The following is a 16,438-nucleotide window of genomic DNA, read 5'->3' on the forward strand; positions in this document are numbered from 1 at the left end:
GAGGTGCTTGCTGTTTGGACCACACCTCTTCAGGTGACCCAGCACGAGGCTAACGCCAAGGCCGTCAATGCCTTGTTCGCTGGTGTTTCTCGTGCGGAGTTCTCACGCGTCCAGGGTTTTCAGGAAGCCCACAAAATTTGGACGTGTCTTGAGAACTACCACGAGGGTACACCTCTGGTGAAGGCCAGACTGTTCGAGACTCACCGGCGTGAGTACGAGAACTTCACACAGGAGCCAGGTGAGAGCATTGACCTGATGTTTAGTCGTTTTCAGTCGATTGTGAACAAGGTCAATGCGAACAGATCTGCTGGTGCCCTTGAGTACACAGAGCACGAGAAGGCCCTCAAGTTGCTTTACGCACTTGATCGCTCTGTGTGGGATCTCAAGATGAACACCATCATTGAGTCTGCTGGCTATGAGACTCTGACCGTGAACGAGCTTTTTAGCAAGCTCAAGGCCACGGAGGTGGATAACCAGACACGAGCCAAGCTCAATGGTGCCCCTCCTTCAAAGAGCGTCGCTCTTGTGACTGGCCCAGGTGGATCGAGCTCTAACGCTAACTCTGCTCTTGGCTTTTCTCTTGCCTCTTTGCCTTCTGTTTCAGATGAGCAGCTAGAGACGTTGGGCGACAATGACTTGTGCCTCCTCATCAGCAAGTTCCAGCGTGTCTACCACAACAGGCAGAGGAAGAAGAACCCCGGGTGCTACAACTGCGGCGATCTGAACCACTTCATCGCCGATTGCCCCAAGAAGTCCGGCAGTGGCCAGAACAACTCCTTTGACTACTACCGCCACTGCGACCACGACGAGGGAGGCTCCAACAAGGAGCGTCGGCGCCACAAGCACCGCAGTCGTGACCGGGGAGGACGCTTCGACAAGGAGTCGCTCAAGAAGCGCTTCCAGTACAAGGCCAAGAAGCGGGAGAAGGCCTTCCTGGCGCAGCTCAGCGACCTCGACAAGAGCTCCGACACCGACCGCTCTTCTTCACCGACCTCCGACGACGACGACAAGAAGAAGAAGAAGCGGGACAAGGAGGCCACCGGCTTCATCGGCCTTTGCTTGGCGGCCGGTCGGCGCAAGAGCTTCTGCACCATGGCGGGCGAAGCTGATGGTGCTCGTGCGTCTTCGGGTGGACATGCTACACCGACGCACTCCGGCTCTTCTCATGGATCCGAGAGCGATTTAGAGGTAAACTCCACGATTGACCTGCTTGATACAGAGGTTAGGGAGTTGTACGCCGCTCTCGACAACCAGAAGAGGCTACTTAAGGAAGCAGCTAGAGAGCGTAGAAAGCTTAGGGCTGAGCTGGCTTGTGCTAGGGAGAAGTCTAGTGAGGATGAGTGCGCTGGCTGCATATCTCACATGAATGATCTTGTTGCTCTCCGTGCCAAGCATGATGAGAACGTCGCGAACTTAGATGTTGCTAAGATTTCGCTTGCTGACGTGTCTCATGAGCTCGCTAAGGCCAAGCATGAACTAGAACTGGTTAAGGATGCTCCTATTGTTAGCGATGTGCTTGAATGTGAGGAGTGACCTATCTTCAAGTCTGATCTAGCTTCTTTGCAGTCCAAGTTTGCTACTGTTGTGTGCGAGCTAGAGGAGATGAAGTCTAGGCCAGTTTTGCTTGGCGCTTGTATGTTTTGTCCCACGCTTAGGTTGGAGCTAGAGGAGAAGAACGCTTTGATCAAGTCTTTTGGAAAGACTAAGGTCATAGAGTCTAGCCCACCTATTGACTGCTCTGTTTGCTCTGGTTTGATCTCTGATTTGGATAATCTTGCGGTAGAGAAAGCCAACCTGGAGAATGAGAATACCTATCTTAGGGCGATTCTTAGTTGGGTTTCTGCTAGTGAGCCGCAGTTGGGCATGATGATCAAGCAGTTCAAGCGTGGTGATGGGTTTGGGGTCGGTTACACATACACGAAGTCAGACTTTGACACGTTGTATGGTAAGATCGGCAAAGCAGCTGGAAACACTGCTAGCACGAGCACGCATTCTTCACTTGTTGACCCCGCGGATGGTGTGCTTAAAGAACCACCGAAAGCACCTCCGCAGAAGCAGGTTTGGGTTCCAAAGCCCAATGAGCTGAGGAACTCCCTCGACACGCTCCCTTCTTCCACAGCCCAGGTTGCCCAGAAGAAGAGGGCTGCTCCTCCCCGTCCGCAGGCTAGGCCTCCACCTCCCAAGCGTGAGGTGAGGTACCACTACGAGTTCTGTGACAGGGAAGGTCACCTGGAGGAGTTTTGCTTCAGGAGGAAGCGGGCTGTGAGGAGAGAGAGCAGGAGAGACGGAACGCGGACATGTACTCTGCTCGGGTGCATGGTCCTTCTCGGCGTGGTGATAGGCGAGATGCTAGGGCGCGCCGTGTAGGTGGAGGTCAGGGAGACGGTGGTGGTTACTCTGCTCCAGCGGGTGGTCGCTTTGCCGGCCGTGCTCCTGGTCGTTTTCAGTACGGCTATGGACCACGAGACCGAGGCTTTGGAGGAGGTTTTGAGGCTCCACGCTTTCCTCGCGGTGGTGTTCGTTAGTCACGCGGTAGACAGGACGGGGGATACGCTTTGTCTGGTTTTGCTAACCCTTCTGTAGAGCAAATGGCTCGACACTGGTTTGCTTCACACTTTGCTAACCCCAGTGTTGAGACATTTGCTCACCCTTTGTCTCACTACTGATGTGCAGGTCGGAGGCTTGGAGAACAGGTGGATCATGGACTCCGGTTGTTCGCGCCACATGACCGGAAATGACAAATGGTTCTCCAGCCTCACCCCGATGCGCTCGAAGGAGTACATTGTATTCGGGGATAATGGAAGAGGAAAGGTACGTGGACTTGGCGCTGTTCGGGTTTCTGATCGCTTTACCCTGAGAGAAGTTTCTTTGGTTTCGAATCTTGGCTTCAATTTGCTTTCTGTTTCGCAACTTCTTGATGAGGGGTTTGAGGTTCGCTTTAAGGAGGGCTGTTCGCGTGTTTTGGATTCCAGGGGAGAGTTGGTTTGCCGGATTACACCTCGCGATCGAATTTTCTTGATTGACTTCTTTGGAACTCCTTTTGGCCCTTCTCATTACTTGATGGCTGGTCCTTCTTCTGATTTGTGGAAGTGGCATAGGAGACTAGGACATTTGAGCTTCGATTTGTTATCGAGACTGAGCTCACTTGGCCTGATCTGAGGATTGCCCAAATTGAAGTTTGAGAAAAACCTTATTTGCCATCCGTGTCGCAATGGGAAAATGATTGCCGCTTCTCATCCACCTGTTAATCAGGTGATGACCTCTCACCCTGAAGAATTGCTACACATGGACACAGTTGGTCCTTCTAGGGTGATGTCTGTTGGTGGGAAGTGGTTTGTGCTTGTGATTGTGGACGACTTTTCTCGCTATTCTTGGGTCTTTTTCATGAGAACCAAGGATGAGGCTTTCGAGTTTGTTCGAGACTTGATCTTGAGGTTGAAAAATGAGCTACCCCAGGCCATGCGAGTGATTCGCAGTGATAATGGCACAGAATTCAAAAACGCTCATTTTGACGCCTTTTGCAGTGATCAAGGGCTTGAACATCAGTATTCTTCTCCCTACACTCCACAACAGAATGGAGTTGTAGAGCGGAAGAATCGGACGCTGGTTGAGATGGCGAGGACGATGCTCGATGAGCATAGGACTCCTCGCAAATACTGGGCTGAGGCAGCTAACACCGCTTGTTACGTGTCCAACCGCATTTTCTTGCATGCCTTCATGCACAGGACTTCTTATGAGTTGCGGTTTGGACGCCAGCCCCATGTTGACCATCTCAGAGTTTTCTGTTGCCGGTGCTTTGTGCTGAAAGATGGAAATCTTGATAAGTTTGAGTCTCGCTCGTCTGACGGCATTTTGCTCGGTTATGCTTCTCACTCTAGAGCGTACCGTGTGCTGATTATTGATACTAACATCGTCAGAGAGACTTGTGAAGTCACTTTCGACGAGACTGCACCGTGCAATTCTTCTGTCTTTGAAGTTGCAGGAGATGATGAGCTCGGCACCTCCATCTTTGAAGATGAGGAGGAAGAAGCTGCAGATGGCGAGGCTGAGGCTACCACGCGTGCTGTCGACCCAGCTATCTCTACTACGAGCTCGGACGATGATGACGGCCCTGACCCGACTACGTCTACTTCCCGGGGGCTGTTCGAGGAGGTGACTCAGGCTACACCAGATGCACCGGAGGAGACACCAGCTTTGGTTGAGGAGGAGGCGACTTCGACACGGGAAGCACCACGACACATTCAGCGTCGTCATCCACCTCAACAGATGCTAGGTGATCTCAACGAGCGAGTCACCAGGTCCAAGGTAACAAGTATCGCTGGCTTTGCTCATTCAGCGTTTGTTGCCTCTTTTGAGCCCAAAGATATTGGACACGCTCTTTCTGATTCTAATTGGGTCAATGCCATGCATGAGGAACTTGAAAATTTTGAAAGAAACCAAGTTTGGGTTTTGGTCGAGCCTCCACCTGCTTGTAATCCCATTGGAACGAAGTGGGTTTTCAAAAACAAGCATGGTGAGGATGGTTTGGTTGTTCGAAACAAGGCTCGTCTTGTTGCCCAGGGTTTTGCCAAAAAGAGGGTATTGATTTTGAGGAAACTTTTGCCCCTGTTACTCGTTTGAAAGCTATTCGAATCTTTCTTGCATTTGCTGCTTCCAAGGGTTTTAAGGTTTTCCAAATGGATGTTAAATCTGCCTTCTTGAATGGTTTTATCGAAGAAGAGGTTTATGTGAAGCAACCCCCTGGTTTCGAAAATCTCAAGTTTCCAAACCGTGTTTATAAACTTCAAAAAGCTCTTTACGGTTTGAAATAGACACCTAGAGCTTGGTATGATAGATTGAAAACCTTTTTGCTGGCTCAGGGTTTTAAAATGGGATGTGTTGATAAAACTTTGTTCCTCATGCGATCTGGCAAAGACTTTCTCTTAGTTCAGATATACGTGGACGATATTATCTTTGGTGGCTCTTCTCACGCTCTTGTCTCCAAGTTTTCTGAGTAGATGTCCAGGGAGTTCGAGATGAGCATGATGGGTGAGTTGCAGTTCTTCCTCGGGCTGCAGATCAAGCAAACTCCTCAGGGCACTTTTGTCCATCAAGCCAAGTACACCAGAGACTTGCTGCGGAAGTTCGACATGAGTGACTTGTCTCCTCAGCCGACTCCGATCAGTACATCTATGGCGCTTGATGAGGACTTGGACGGTGAGGCGGTGGACCAGAAGGAGTACAGGAGCATGATCGGCTCCCTCCTGTACCTGACGGCGACGCGACCGGACATCCAGTTCGGCGTCTGCCTCTGCGCGCGGTATCAGGCTTCGCCGCGCACCTCCCACAGGCAGGTGGTGAAACGTATCTTTAGGTATCTGAAATTCACCTCTGAATTTGGTCTTCGGTATTCTGCGGATTCTTCTCTGGTTTTGGTGGGCTTTTCTGATGCCGATTTCGGTGGGTGTCGGTTGGATCACAAGTCGACATCCGGCACTTGTCAATTTCTCGGTACATCTTTGGTGTCTTGGTCCTCTCGCAAGCAGGCTAGTGTAGCGCTTTCTTCCACAGAAGCTGAGTATGTTGCCGCTGCTAGTTGCTGCTCCTAGATACTTTGGATGAAACAAACCTTGCAGGATTATGGCTTGAGTTTCGGTAGGGTTCCCATCTTTGTAGACAACATGTCAGCCATTAGCATTGCAAAGAACCTTGTACTACACTCCAGAACCAAGCACATAGACATCCGATTCCATTTCCTGCGAGACAACCATGAGAGAGGACACATAGACCTGATCCATGTCCCTTCAGAGAGGCAAACCACAGATATTCTCACCAAGCCGCTTGAGCAGGACACTTTTGCTTGCTTGCGAGGGGAGCTTGGGGTTTGTTACCCCTTTTGATCGCTGACTTTTCTTTGGTTAGCTTTGTAGGTCTTGTTTGCTCTTCTTTTTGTTTTCTAGGTTTGGTAGTTGCATTGTGCATATGCATTGTACATGTTTGCATTTTGCATTGTCTCACTTGCACTAGCATTCTTGTATACATTGCTATGGTCTTCTAGTGCTTGCTAGTGTGAGTTGATAAACTTGATCATGTATAGCTTACTCTATTGTGTATATGACATCATCTGAGTTAAGCTATTTTGATTTGAAAATCTGAAAACATGATCACCCTGTTTTGGCTACTAGCATGTTAGGGCGTGTTGATATGTTTTGCTATCTTATTCATGCTAGTGTGGCTTTTTGTTCAGCAATTCATTATTGAAATGATCTTAATCTGATAAAATTGCTTGAACTATACTTGAAATGGATTGAAAAGATCCAGGTGGGATTGCTTGTCGCACTGATCGAGCTTTCAAGACGGCTCACTTTGCACTTGTGAGAACACGGGCAAGGCTGTGCATGACTGAAATGAGTGCTTTAAGCTTCTGATTGTCTTTGACATAGGCTTGGCCTCGTTGCTAAGTGAAGCATGACAAGCTTTCAACCCCTGGCATTAAGAATTGCATGATATAAATTTGATTGAAAAATGAAGGTTGGCAACTTGTTTTGGCTGGTTTGGCTCACCTGTATGAGTTTGAGTAGCACTGCTTTCCATTCCTTACTTGTTAGTGCTAGATCATGGGTGATGCTTTTATTTCTCCTAAACTGAACTTGCCTAGCTCTAGATTGATTCGATATACCCTGTTGAGCTAGATGCAGGTCTAGTTTATGGATGCACACGTGCTTGAGACTAGATGTTGCTCATATCTTTGTATCCCTGAATGCTTTCACTTACACCTCCTGCATTACATTCATTGCATAGCATCTGTTCAAGGGGAGTCTCAGCTTCAGGGGGAGCTTTAGGTCTTTTTAGGCTTGATGTGTGCATGTGCCAACAAGGGGGAGAATTTTGAGAAGTGATCGAACAAAGGGGAGACTTGTTTGATTTTTGAAAAACTTGTTGTGCACAGGGCTTTGAGAGTGCATCATTTTGGGAGAGTTGCACTTGTGAGAGGGAAAAGCTTTTCTTGGGGAGTTTCTGCTTTGGTTTTGGCTCCTGGTTTTCTCGTTTTCCCTCTGCTTCTTGCATGACTGCGTCGAGCGTTACCTCTGTCTTTGAGGAGTCATGTTGTGGCTTTTGATCGATTGCGTCGAGCCTTTGCCCTTGTCTTAGGGGATCGATCTTTGCTTGAGTAAGTGACTGTTCTTGCCTTTCTGAAATTTTCGTCACTTGCTTGAGCTCTTCGCTTTCTTGCTTCTCTTTTTATCACTTCTCTGCTTTCAGGTGGTGTGTTGACAATGCACTCATCAAGGGGGAGATTGAGGAATGTTGAGTACTCTATCCTGCTTGTGATGAGTGAATTGTCAATCGTGCGGTGTGATCGTGCGCTTGGTCTTTGGATTGCAGGTACACGGGCGTCGAGTGTCGACGGGGAGCTGCCGTGGAGGTGCTGTGGCCGATGGACCGTGCGGTGGACGGCGGTGAAGGGTAGCCGGGACTGGAGCTCGGACCGGGCGGCAGCTGTGGCGTCCACTCCTGGATCGAGGGCGCAAGCGGTCAGCATATCGTTTGGCTTCCACGGGGACTAATGTGGAAGTAGAATGTCTGACACCGTATCTTGTGTGGAAGCATCAATTCACGGCGACCTGCTTGTCCTTGCCTGGGGATAGTAGAGGAGAGTTGTCGGGTCCCTAATAACTGTTTAGATTGGAAAGTTAACGTCCCTCTAAAAATCAAAATTTTCCTATGGTATTTAAAACAAGGAGTCATTTTACCTAAAGATAACTTTGTTAAAAGAAAATGGAATGGATGCACCAAATGTTGTTTTTGCAGCGAGGAGGAGAACATCCAACACCTCTTTTTTGAGTGTCATATGGCACGTTGGGTTTGGAATGCGGTCAGCATATCGTTTGGCTTTCAACCACCGAGTAGTATGGCTAACCTTTTTGGTTATTGGCTTAAAATTTTCCCTCCGAAACTGAGAAAAAAAATTTTAATTGGAGCTGCTGCCATCTGTTGGGCCTTGTGGTTGAGCAGGAATGATGGGGTATTCCAGAGATCGAAACCTAACTCGTTCTTGCAGGTACTCTTGAGGGGGGGCGTATTGGATCAAGATTTGGTCAATCCTATCTAGAGAGAAAGAGAGACAGCTTGAAGATGGGCTGTCAAAAGTTGGAGATCACAATCATGGAAGTTTTTAGCAAAGCGGGGTGGAACTTTGGGAAGAGAATCAAGAGCTAGTCCTTTTGGTTTTTAGACTTTTGTTCCATGTTTTTGTTTCGCTGTCAGTTTCAAGTTGTTGTGGATGAGAGGTAGCTTAAATGCTGCAGGGTCTTTTCTTTCTCTCGGTTGTAAGCTTTGGGAGCTCTCATGGCTCAGACCGGATTTATTTCCTTAATCTAAAAAAAACAATTCATCCATCAGTTGATGCATATGCCTGTCTCCATCTTACACATATAGAACAGTTGCCAAAGAAAATAACAGAGCCATACGCACAAAGACTGCCCTCAATATCATTGTTCTTTGAAACCAACAAAGAACTCTGTTTTGCCACAACAAACAGAGTACCCCTGCCCTATCTGGAGATCCAAGAGACCCCTGCAAATCGAGGTGCGTACTCTCTTCCTCCCCCACTCTCGTGCGCTCTTTCCTCCCCATGGATTTCTTAGCAGTGGAAAAAATTGCAACAACTTTCCTTCAAAAAAAAAAAAATTGCAACAACTACGGTACCGAGTACTACATAGCTATTTGAATAGGGCCAGGATAAATCAGGGGGCTCCGATTTTGCTATAGTTATTAGAAGTACCAAACTGCATACGCTGCATCATGCACGAAGGATCTGCATCACCGGTAGAATTAGAAACATGCAGAGAACCAAAATTTTAGCATTAGATTATCACATCTATTTTTGTAAAAGACAAGCATGGACAGAGAATATTTACTGCAAGCAGAACTGCAGTCCGTCAGAATTAATGGCCTGTCCATGCTGATGCTTGGTCTAATTTTGTTACAGCGGAAAAAACCTAGCAAGCTGCAAGTCATGGCGATGGTTCTTGATGCTTTGGCATCCTACATCCAAAACATGCTGATGGAGATGGCCAAAGAAGAGGTGCATATGTTGCTAGGGGTCTCTGAGGAGATCGACAAGATGGGTGTCAAGCTTGGAGACCTCAAGAACTTTCTCACCGATGCCGACCGGAGGAACATCTCAGACATAAGCGTGCAGGCATGGGTAAGACAGCTTCGGGACGCCATGTATGATGTCACCGACATCCTTGATCTGTGCCAGCTCAAGGCCATGGAGCAAGGTCCAAGGCGTGATGCAGGATGCTTTAATCCCTTGCTCCTCTGCATGAGAAATCCCCTCCATGCCCACGACATCGGCAACCGCATCAAGAGCCTTAACCGGAGGCTAGAGGAAATCAAGAAGCGCAGCTTGGACTTCGGCTTCATCAACCTCGGTTCATATGAGGACCCTAGTAGGAGGGTGGCATCCTCTCGTATTGGTAGCCGTGAGACATCTGGGGAGCTTGACGAGTCAAGTTTGGTTGGTGAGAAAATTGAGGAGGACACAAGATATCTGGTGGAGATGCTGACTGAGGATCTAACAAAATATGACAATAACAAAATTATGGTTTTCGCTATTGTGGGAGTTGGTGGGATTGGTAAAACCACTCTGGCCCAGAAGATATTCAATCATGACATCATCCAACGAGAATTTGGAAAGAAGATATGGTTGAGTGTGAACCAGGATTTTAGTGAGACTAGGCTGCTGCGAAGAGCTATCATCGAAGCTGGGGGTGACCACCAATCTGCTGGAAATACTAGAGGTGCGCTTGAGCGAGCACTTAAAGAAGCCTTAAATGGACAAAAGACCATATTGGTGATGGATGATGTTTGGAACCATAAGGCATGGGAGGATGTGCTCAGAACTCCCATGGTCACAGGTTCTCTAACTCACGGTAGCTGTGTCCTCATCACCACACGACATGACATGGTAGCACGAGCGATGGTGGCACATGAGCCTTACCACCACATCGATAAGCTTGAGCCCAAAGATGCCTGGTTATTGCTCAAGAAGCAGGTTCGTACAAGTTAACCATGCAAGAAAATTTCTTTATACAAAAAAATTACACGAATCATGCTTTCTGCTAACAGCGTTATGTTAGCTTTGCTGCTTAGCTACATTCATAACAGCAGGGGCCGGACATGCTTAGAACTTGCGAGTCTTGGAGTATACATACTTTTTCTATAGTTTTTCAGTAGTGATGTCAACAAAGAAGAGACGATTCGTCAAGACACGCTATTTTCAATATTTTATTACTTTTCACTTAAAATGAACTTTCATGCTGTTTTTCCTCTACTTCTCTGTACACGTATATGAGCAGAGAGTATGTGCAAAATGTTTAACTCATGTCATTTCGAGATTGTTCTCTTCATAGCTAAGATATATTTCTTTAGTGAGTAAGGGATATCTTGATGCTTTGGCACTAATAGTGATGTATATTATAAATTATTAAATCACCTGAGCTACTTGTTGTAGGTAGTCGGAAATGAAAATGAGGAAGCCCAGATGGAACTGCTCAAAGATATTGGGATGGAAATTATAGAAAAATGTGATTGTTTACCTCTTGCGGTCAAAGTAATGGGCGGTCTCCTGCGCCAAAAAAGGACATGCCGAGGAGACTGGGAAAATTTCCGAAAAGATTCGATTTGGTCAGTATCTCAAATGCCTGAAGAGCTAAACAATGCAATATATCTTAGCTACGAAGATTTGAGTCCCAGTTTGAAGCCTTGCTTTCTGCACTACTCCCTCCTTCCCAAGAGCAGAGTGTTCTTCGACTTTGAAATTGTTGGCATGTGGATTAGCGAAGGATTTATTCATGGAACCTCAAGTGACTTAGAAAAAATGGGAAAAGAGTACTATGACGAGTTGATACAGAGGAATCTTATTGAGCCAAACATGAGGTACGCTGATCAGTGTGCTTGTGACATGCATGATCTTGTCCGCTCATTTGCTCAATACATGGCTAGAAATGAAGCATTGGTAGCACAAAACAAGGAAATTGATATTGCTGACAAACTCAAATCAAAGAAGTTTTTTCGATTCTCTCTGGAAACAAGAGGATCAGAATCAGATGATGAGTTAGAGTGGCATTCATTACAAACACAAACATCACTAAGAACACTATTATCAGTTGGACATATAAAAATCAAGCCTGGTGATTCGTTGCTTGCTTTTTCAAAATTACGGACACTACACGTGGAAGATGTAAATTTTGATGCTTTAGTTGAATCTTTGAATCAACTCAAACACTTGAGGTATTTATCCATAGAAGGAACCAATACATCTAGGCTGCCAGAAAATATTAGTAAGATGAAATTCCTGCATTATATTAGCCTTCTTGGTTGTAACAGGCTGGTGAATCTTCCAAATTCCATTGTAACGCTGCAACACTTAAGGTTTCTTAACATTGTTAAGACAGGAATAAGCAGCATACCTAAGGGTTTTCATGGACTAACCAATCTGAGGATTTTATATGGGTTTCCAGCTTACATGGATAATGATTGGTGTAGCCTTGAAGAACTAGGACCTCTCTTCCACCTCACTAGGCTTTATATAAGTGGCCTGGAGAATGTGTCTTCTTCCTCATTTGCAACAAAAGCCAGGATTGGTGAAAAGGTGCGGTTGAGCTATCTGTTGTTGGATTGCACAAATAGAATCGGACATGAAGGCCAGTTGGTAAAATATGAAGAAGGCATTCATGAGAAGCAGCAGCTAGAAATCGAGGAGGTATTTAATGAACTCTGCCCTCCGTCTGGCTTAGAAAACCTCGCAATTAGATGGTACTTTGGTCACCGGCTCCCTAGGTGGATGATGTCGAAAGCAGTTGTGGTCCTTGGGAGCTTGAGGATTCTAACGATGGATAACCTGGCCTGTTGCACGGAGCTTCCAAATGGCTTGTGTCAGCTCCCCTGCTTGGAACTCCTACAGATCGATCATGCCCCAGCTATCAAGCGTGTTGGGCCTGAATTCCTACAACCAAACCATCACTGGCACAACCATTCCCAGGTAGGGGTTTCATTTCCCAGATTGAGTACGCTGAATTTTATTAGACTGGTCGAGTGGGAGGAATGGGAGTGGAAGGAGCAAGTCAAAGCCTTGCCTATCATGGAGAAGCTTACACTCGAGAAGTGCAAGTTGAGGTGCGTGCCTCCTGGCCTTGCCTTCCACGCAAGGGCTTTGAAGAAACTACACATATATGATGTCAAGCTCCTAAGCTCCTTGGAGAACTTTACTTCTGTTGTTCAGCTAGAGCTGTTTAGAAATGCTAACCTGGAGAGGATTAGTAATCTACCGAAACTGCAGAAGCTCGTCATCGTCAGGTGCCCAAAGATGAAGGTATTGGCGGGCCTGCCTGCACTACAAAGACTCACTCTGGAGGACTATGATATGGAAACAGTCCCTAGATACCTGCAGGGTGTAAAGCCAAGGCATTTGCTGCTGCACTGCAGGTTATCGCTGCTCACTTCCATAGCAGCAAGGAAATCTTGCCCAGAGTGGGAGAAGACCAGACATATCCAGCAAGTGAAGGCATATGCAAATGATGCAGGCATTCTGAGAAAATTGTACGTGCTATACACAAGGGATCCTTTCTGCTTCGAGACAAATATAAGCCACTATGCCATTGCCAAAGGTAAATTAAGGCCGCAGCTGCTTCATCTAATATATTTTATTTGCAGATACTCTGTTTTGGTTTGTCTGTTTTGTTAATTTTCTCTTGCCAACTCAATTTATTAACCACAGGCCGGATAGCACGCGCGTGGTTTCCTTACTCAAAAACATGTCCCATTGAAGATGAGTGTCTAGTAGGACGACGTGCGTCTGTGGGCAAACGTCGGCCCCTCTGCCTCCGCTTCAGGTAAATTTGCCTGCACGTTAGAATATCCTCTATCTTATCTTACTATTATTAATTAGAGGTTGCTTTCAAATCTCTATATGAAGACACCTAGAATTTTAGGTAGACACTATATAAAAATAGAGAAATTCTCACAAAAATCAGAAACATCCGACCATCAATCCGACAACTCTCGTTATAATAGTCATTGGATCTGTTATCTTTCCTAATAAATTACCCACCTCTGCCATTATAAAAAAATATAAAGTAATCCCCTAATCTTCGTTAAATTAACCACCTATACCATTATAAAAAATAATGCAAATAACCCCAAATTTGCATATAAATTATCCAATTATGTCATTATTAAAAATTAAAGTAACATCTAAATCTGAATCTAAATTATATAGTTATAATAAAATATTAAAATACACCAATATAAAATTTTAAATTACTATTTCTGTCACTATTAATATGTTGTTTACATTATTATTTATATAAAATACTACCCACTATATGTGTCACCATATATTCATGTATGATGGGAGAGATAAGAATATCAATTCAGTTCAATTAAATATATATCAAACATACATAGAGGTGTGATGCAAAATAAAATCTATTGTACCTAGATAATGATAAATATGTACTTTAAAGTATGTGTTAGAATATTTAATAGATGAAAGAGAGCGTGAGATAGATAATTATAATTGTTGACTATAAATCTTAATTTTATATTAGTTCTAATTAGTCCTTGCGAGAGCACGGGTTGATAGGCTAGTTGTTCTATTAATTCCAGTTGACCAAAGTATGTGCCGTTTCATGTGACTCCCCTGGACCAAAAGTGATTCCTGTCCCTCCTTGACTCTTAACTACTCGTGTGCATTGCCAGTTTCTTGCTGTTTCATCCAGTGTTAACATGTAAGGTCGATACGTGCAGGTGCAATGCCTACCGTCATTTGGTTCCTTGGTTGCGTCAAGTGTGCCTGCACTGCAGTGAAGCCGACGACATTGCTTCCTCGTCAGATCAATGGACCGAAGCTGCAGGGTATCAGGCTGGTTGGTATTATGAGACCAGATACGGGCGGCTGCAGCGACAACAGGAAACATCATCGAGAGTGTAACGTGAATAAAATATCTGCGGTCCCAGCAGTTGATGCGCTTCCACGCCAGAGAACAAACACGATTGTACGAGTCCAGCCTTCAGCCTTTCTTACCAACTGCCAGAACAAAACAGGATTTGGTCTGTTTTTATTCTGTCCGTTTGCTCTGCTTTCTTTCATTGGACCTGCCTGAAGGTGGAATATCCATCTCTACTGTTTATTGGGTACACCAGTGCCTACATCGATTCGTTGTATGCACAACAGCACAGGAAAGGTAAAACAATTCCTTTTGTTTGCCTTCTGCTGACATCCGAGCATCAATGGCTTGGCTTCCCTTTCTTTGTGTTGTGTATGCTGCACTAGAAATATTCACATGATGGATGCTTCTGGCAAGGGCATTGATCAATAAGATTTGTTGTTCGCGCAAGCGATTGCCATGGAGATTGATCCCTACTGTTAGTTACCACTCTTGCAGTTGCGACTGTGCACGCTACCCACAAATGCTGATGTTATATGCAATCCAGACTTAGCCATACTGCTGTGCCGTGCAACGCAAACAACAGGAATCCAGCACCGAATTTACTTTTTGCAGCAGGGATTTCTTTGCTTAGTACCGCGGATCTATTTCTGTCATATTCTCCACATGTCCTTATTTGCATAGACAACTAGACATTGATTAAGTCATCCCATCATGTTTTATTTCTTTTGCCAAATTGGCGAATTTGTGTTTGACTTTGCAGGTTAGGCATTTGGGTGCTGTGCATAACTGAGCTAACAGTTTATCCAATTTTGCTGCTCATAGATTTCACGCCACAGGATAAAGGCAATTGTATGAGTCCAGTTTTCTTTTCCTTTGCCCGACAGCCTGTACACAACAAGACTTGCTCTGGTTCAATCTGTTGGTTTGCTCTGTTTTCTTTAGTTATCTCCTAGTTAAGTCGATCCATCAGCGGCAGGTATATTTTGTGCCGGTTCATTTGACTTGGTTCATTTGACTTGCCGGCAGTTGGAGTGTGTGTCCATATCTACTGCTTCTTAACAAAGTCAGTAGTGCCCAAACAAAATCATTCCGTCATTGTTTGTTTTGTTTTTCCTTCCAAATTGGCAAAATTTGTATTTGACCACCATCTTGATAGGAATCTGGCTGCACATTGTTCTTTGACACCATTATCTAAAAAAAATGGTTCTGTGACATTATATTGATCCAAACTCCAGATACTACATTCAATTCTGCCTTTTATTGGGCCTGAGCCAAACTCAAAGCTCGCGACGGATTGTTGTGGTTCTTGGATCAATTCCATCACGCTTGAACGACCAACGGTCGTAAAACCCTACGAACTGAGAACACTACAAGCCCCCTGCGCGACTGACAGATGATCCCAGGCTGGTTTGATTTTTTGACACTATGCACCAACTCACGTGTACTACACGAATCTACTTTTGATGAAAGCACTTTGTTTGTTATTAGCAACCAGCCAAAGGCAGATACGTTGTGTTACACCAGATACGGGTGGCTTCAACGACGGAAGGAAACGGGAGTAATCTAACGGTATTATGAATTTTGGCCTTCGGGTGATCCACATTAGAGAAGAGATGACTGTACAAGTTGTCACAGTTCCGATCACTTTTTGCCAACCGTGTCTGCACAAAACAAGACTAGTTCTGTTTTTCAGTTTATCTGTTTTTTCTACTCTGCTTTCGTCAGTTCCCTCTGGTCGATTATGCCGTCCTACAGGCTGATTATGCTATTCTGCGGCACCGGGAATGGCTCTGTTGGTTGCTATGCCTTCTTTAGTTTTCTATATCTGAGGGACCGAAAAGGCGACCAGAGGGGGGTAAATGGAGCCGATAAAAATAATCGCAATCGGAAGTTCGGTTTAAGATCCCAAGTACACACCCGACCCTAGAATCCTAGGTGAAGTATGGAGTAGCTATGGATGAGCTACACCAACACAAAACACCCCTATGAACAAGCTAGAACCAATGCGGATGCAAACACGAAGTAACAGCGCAAGAAACAGCACGGTATATGAACACCGGTTAAACCGACGTGTGAAGAGAGTCTTCACCGGTTCAACCGACATCACAGAGCCGGCAGCAAGAAAAGCGAGCATCGGTTGATCCGACGCAGGGATTAACAAAGCGTCGGTTCAACTGGCGACACTACACCGGATGATCCGACAAAATCAAGAGTTGACGTCGGTGTAGTTGTCCAGAGACGCCTCAAACCGGGCTCATGAACACCGGTTAAACCGACGGTGTCAAAACACTTACGTCGGTGTAATTGTTCAGAGAGGCCTCAAAGCATACCCAGCTGAACACCGGTTGATCCGACGCTGAACAAGCTCTATACATCGGTGCAACGAGGAAAAAGCAAGCAGGAGGTCGCTGGTGAAGCTTCACCGGTTGATCCGATGCCCGTGGATAGCTAATGCACCGGTGCAACTGATGAACAACAGAAAAACCCTAACGCATGAG

General features: G+C 45.7%; 1 protein-coding gene across 1 annotated transcript; it reads left to right on the forward strand.

Moving 5' to 3' along the window:
• Positions 1–7,995: 7,995 nt before the first annotated feature.
• Positions 7,996–14,387, forward strand: LOC120686913 (putative disease resistance protein RGA4). Its single transcript, XM_039969113.1, has 5 exons — positions 7,996–8,568; positions 8,972–10,042; positions 10,502–12,656; positions 12,767–12,881; positions 13,798–14,387. The coding sequence occupies exons 2-5, from the start codon at positions 8,999–9,001 to the stop codon at positions 13,979–13,981; spliced, it is 3,498 nt and encodes a 1,165-aa protein (XP_039825047.1). The 5' UTR covers positions 7,996–8,568; positions 8,972–8,998; the 3' UTR covers positions 13,982–14,387.
• Positions 14,388–16,438: the final 2,051 nt, after the last annotated feature.

Source organism: Panicum virgatum, chromosome 8N, assembly GCF_016808335.1.
Source record: "Panicum virgatum strain AP13 chromosome 8N, P.virgatum_v5, whole genome shotgun sequence".
Classification (NCBI taxonomy): Eukaryota; Viridiplantae; Streptophyta; class Magnoliopsida; order Poales; family Poaceae; genus Panicum; species Panicum virgatum.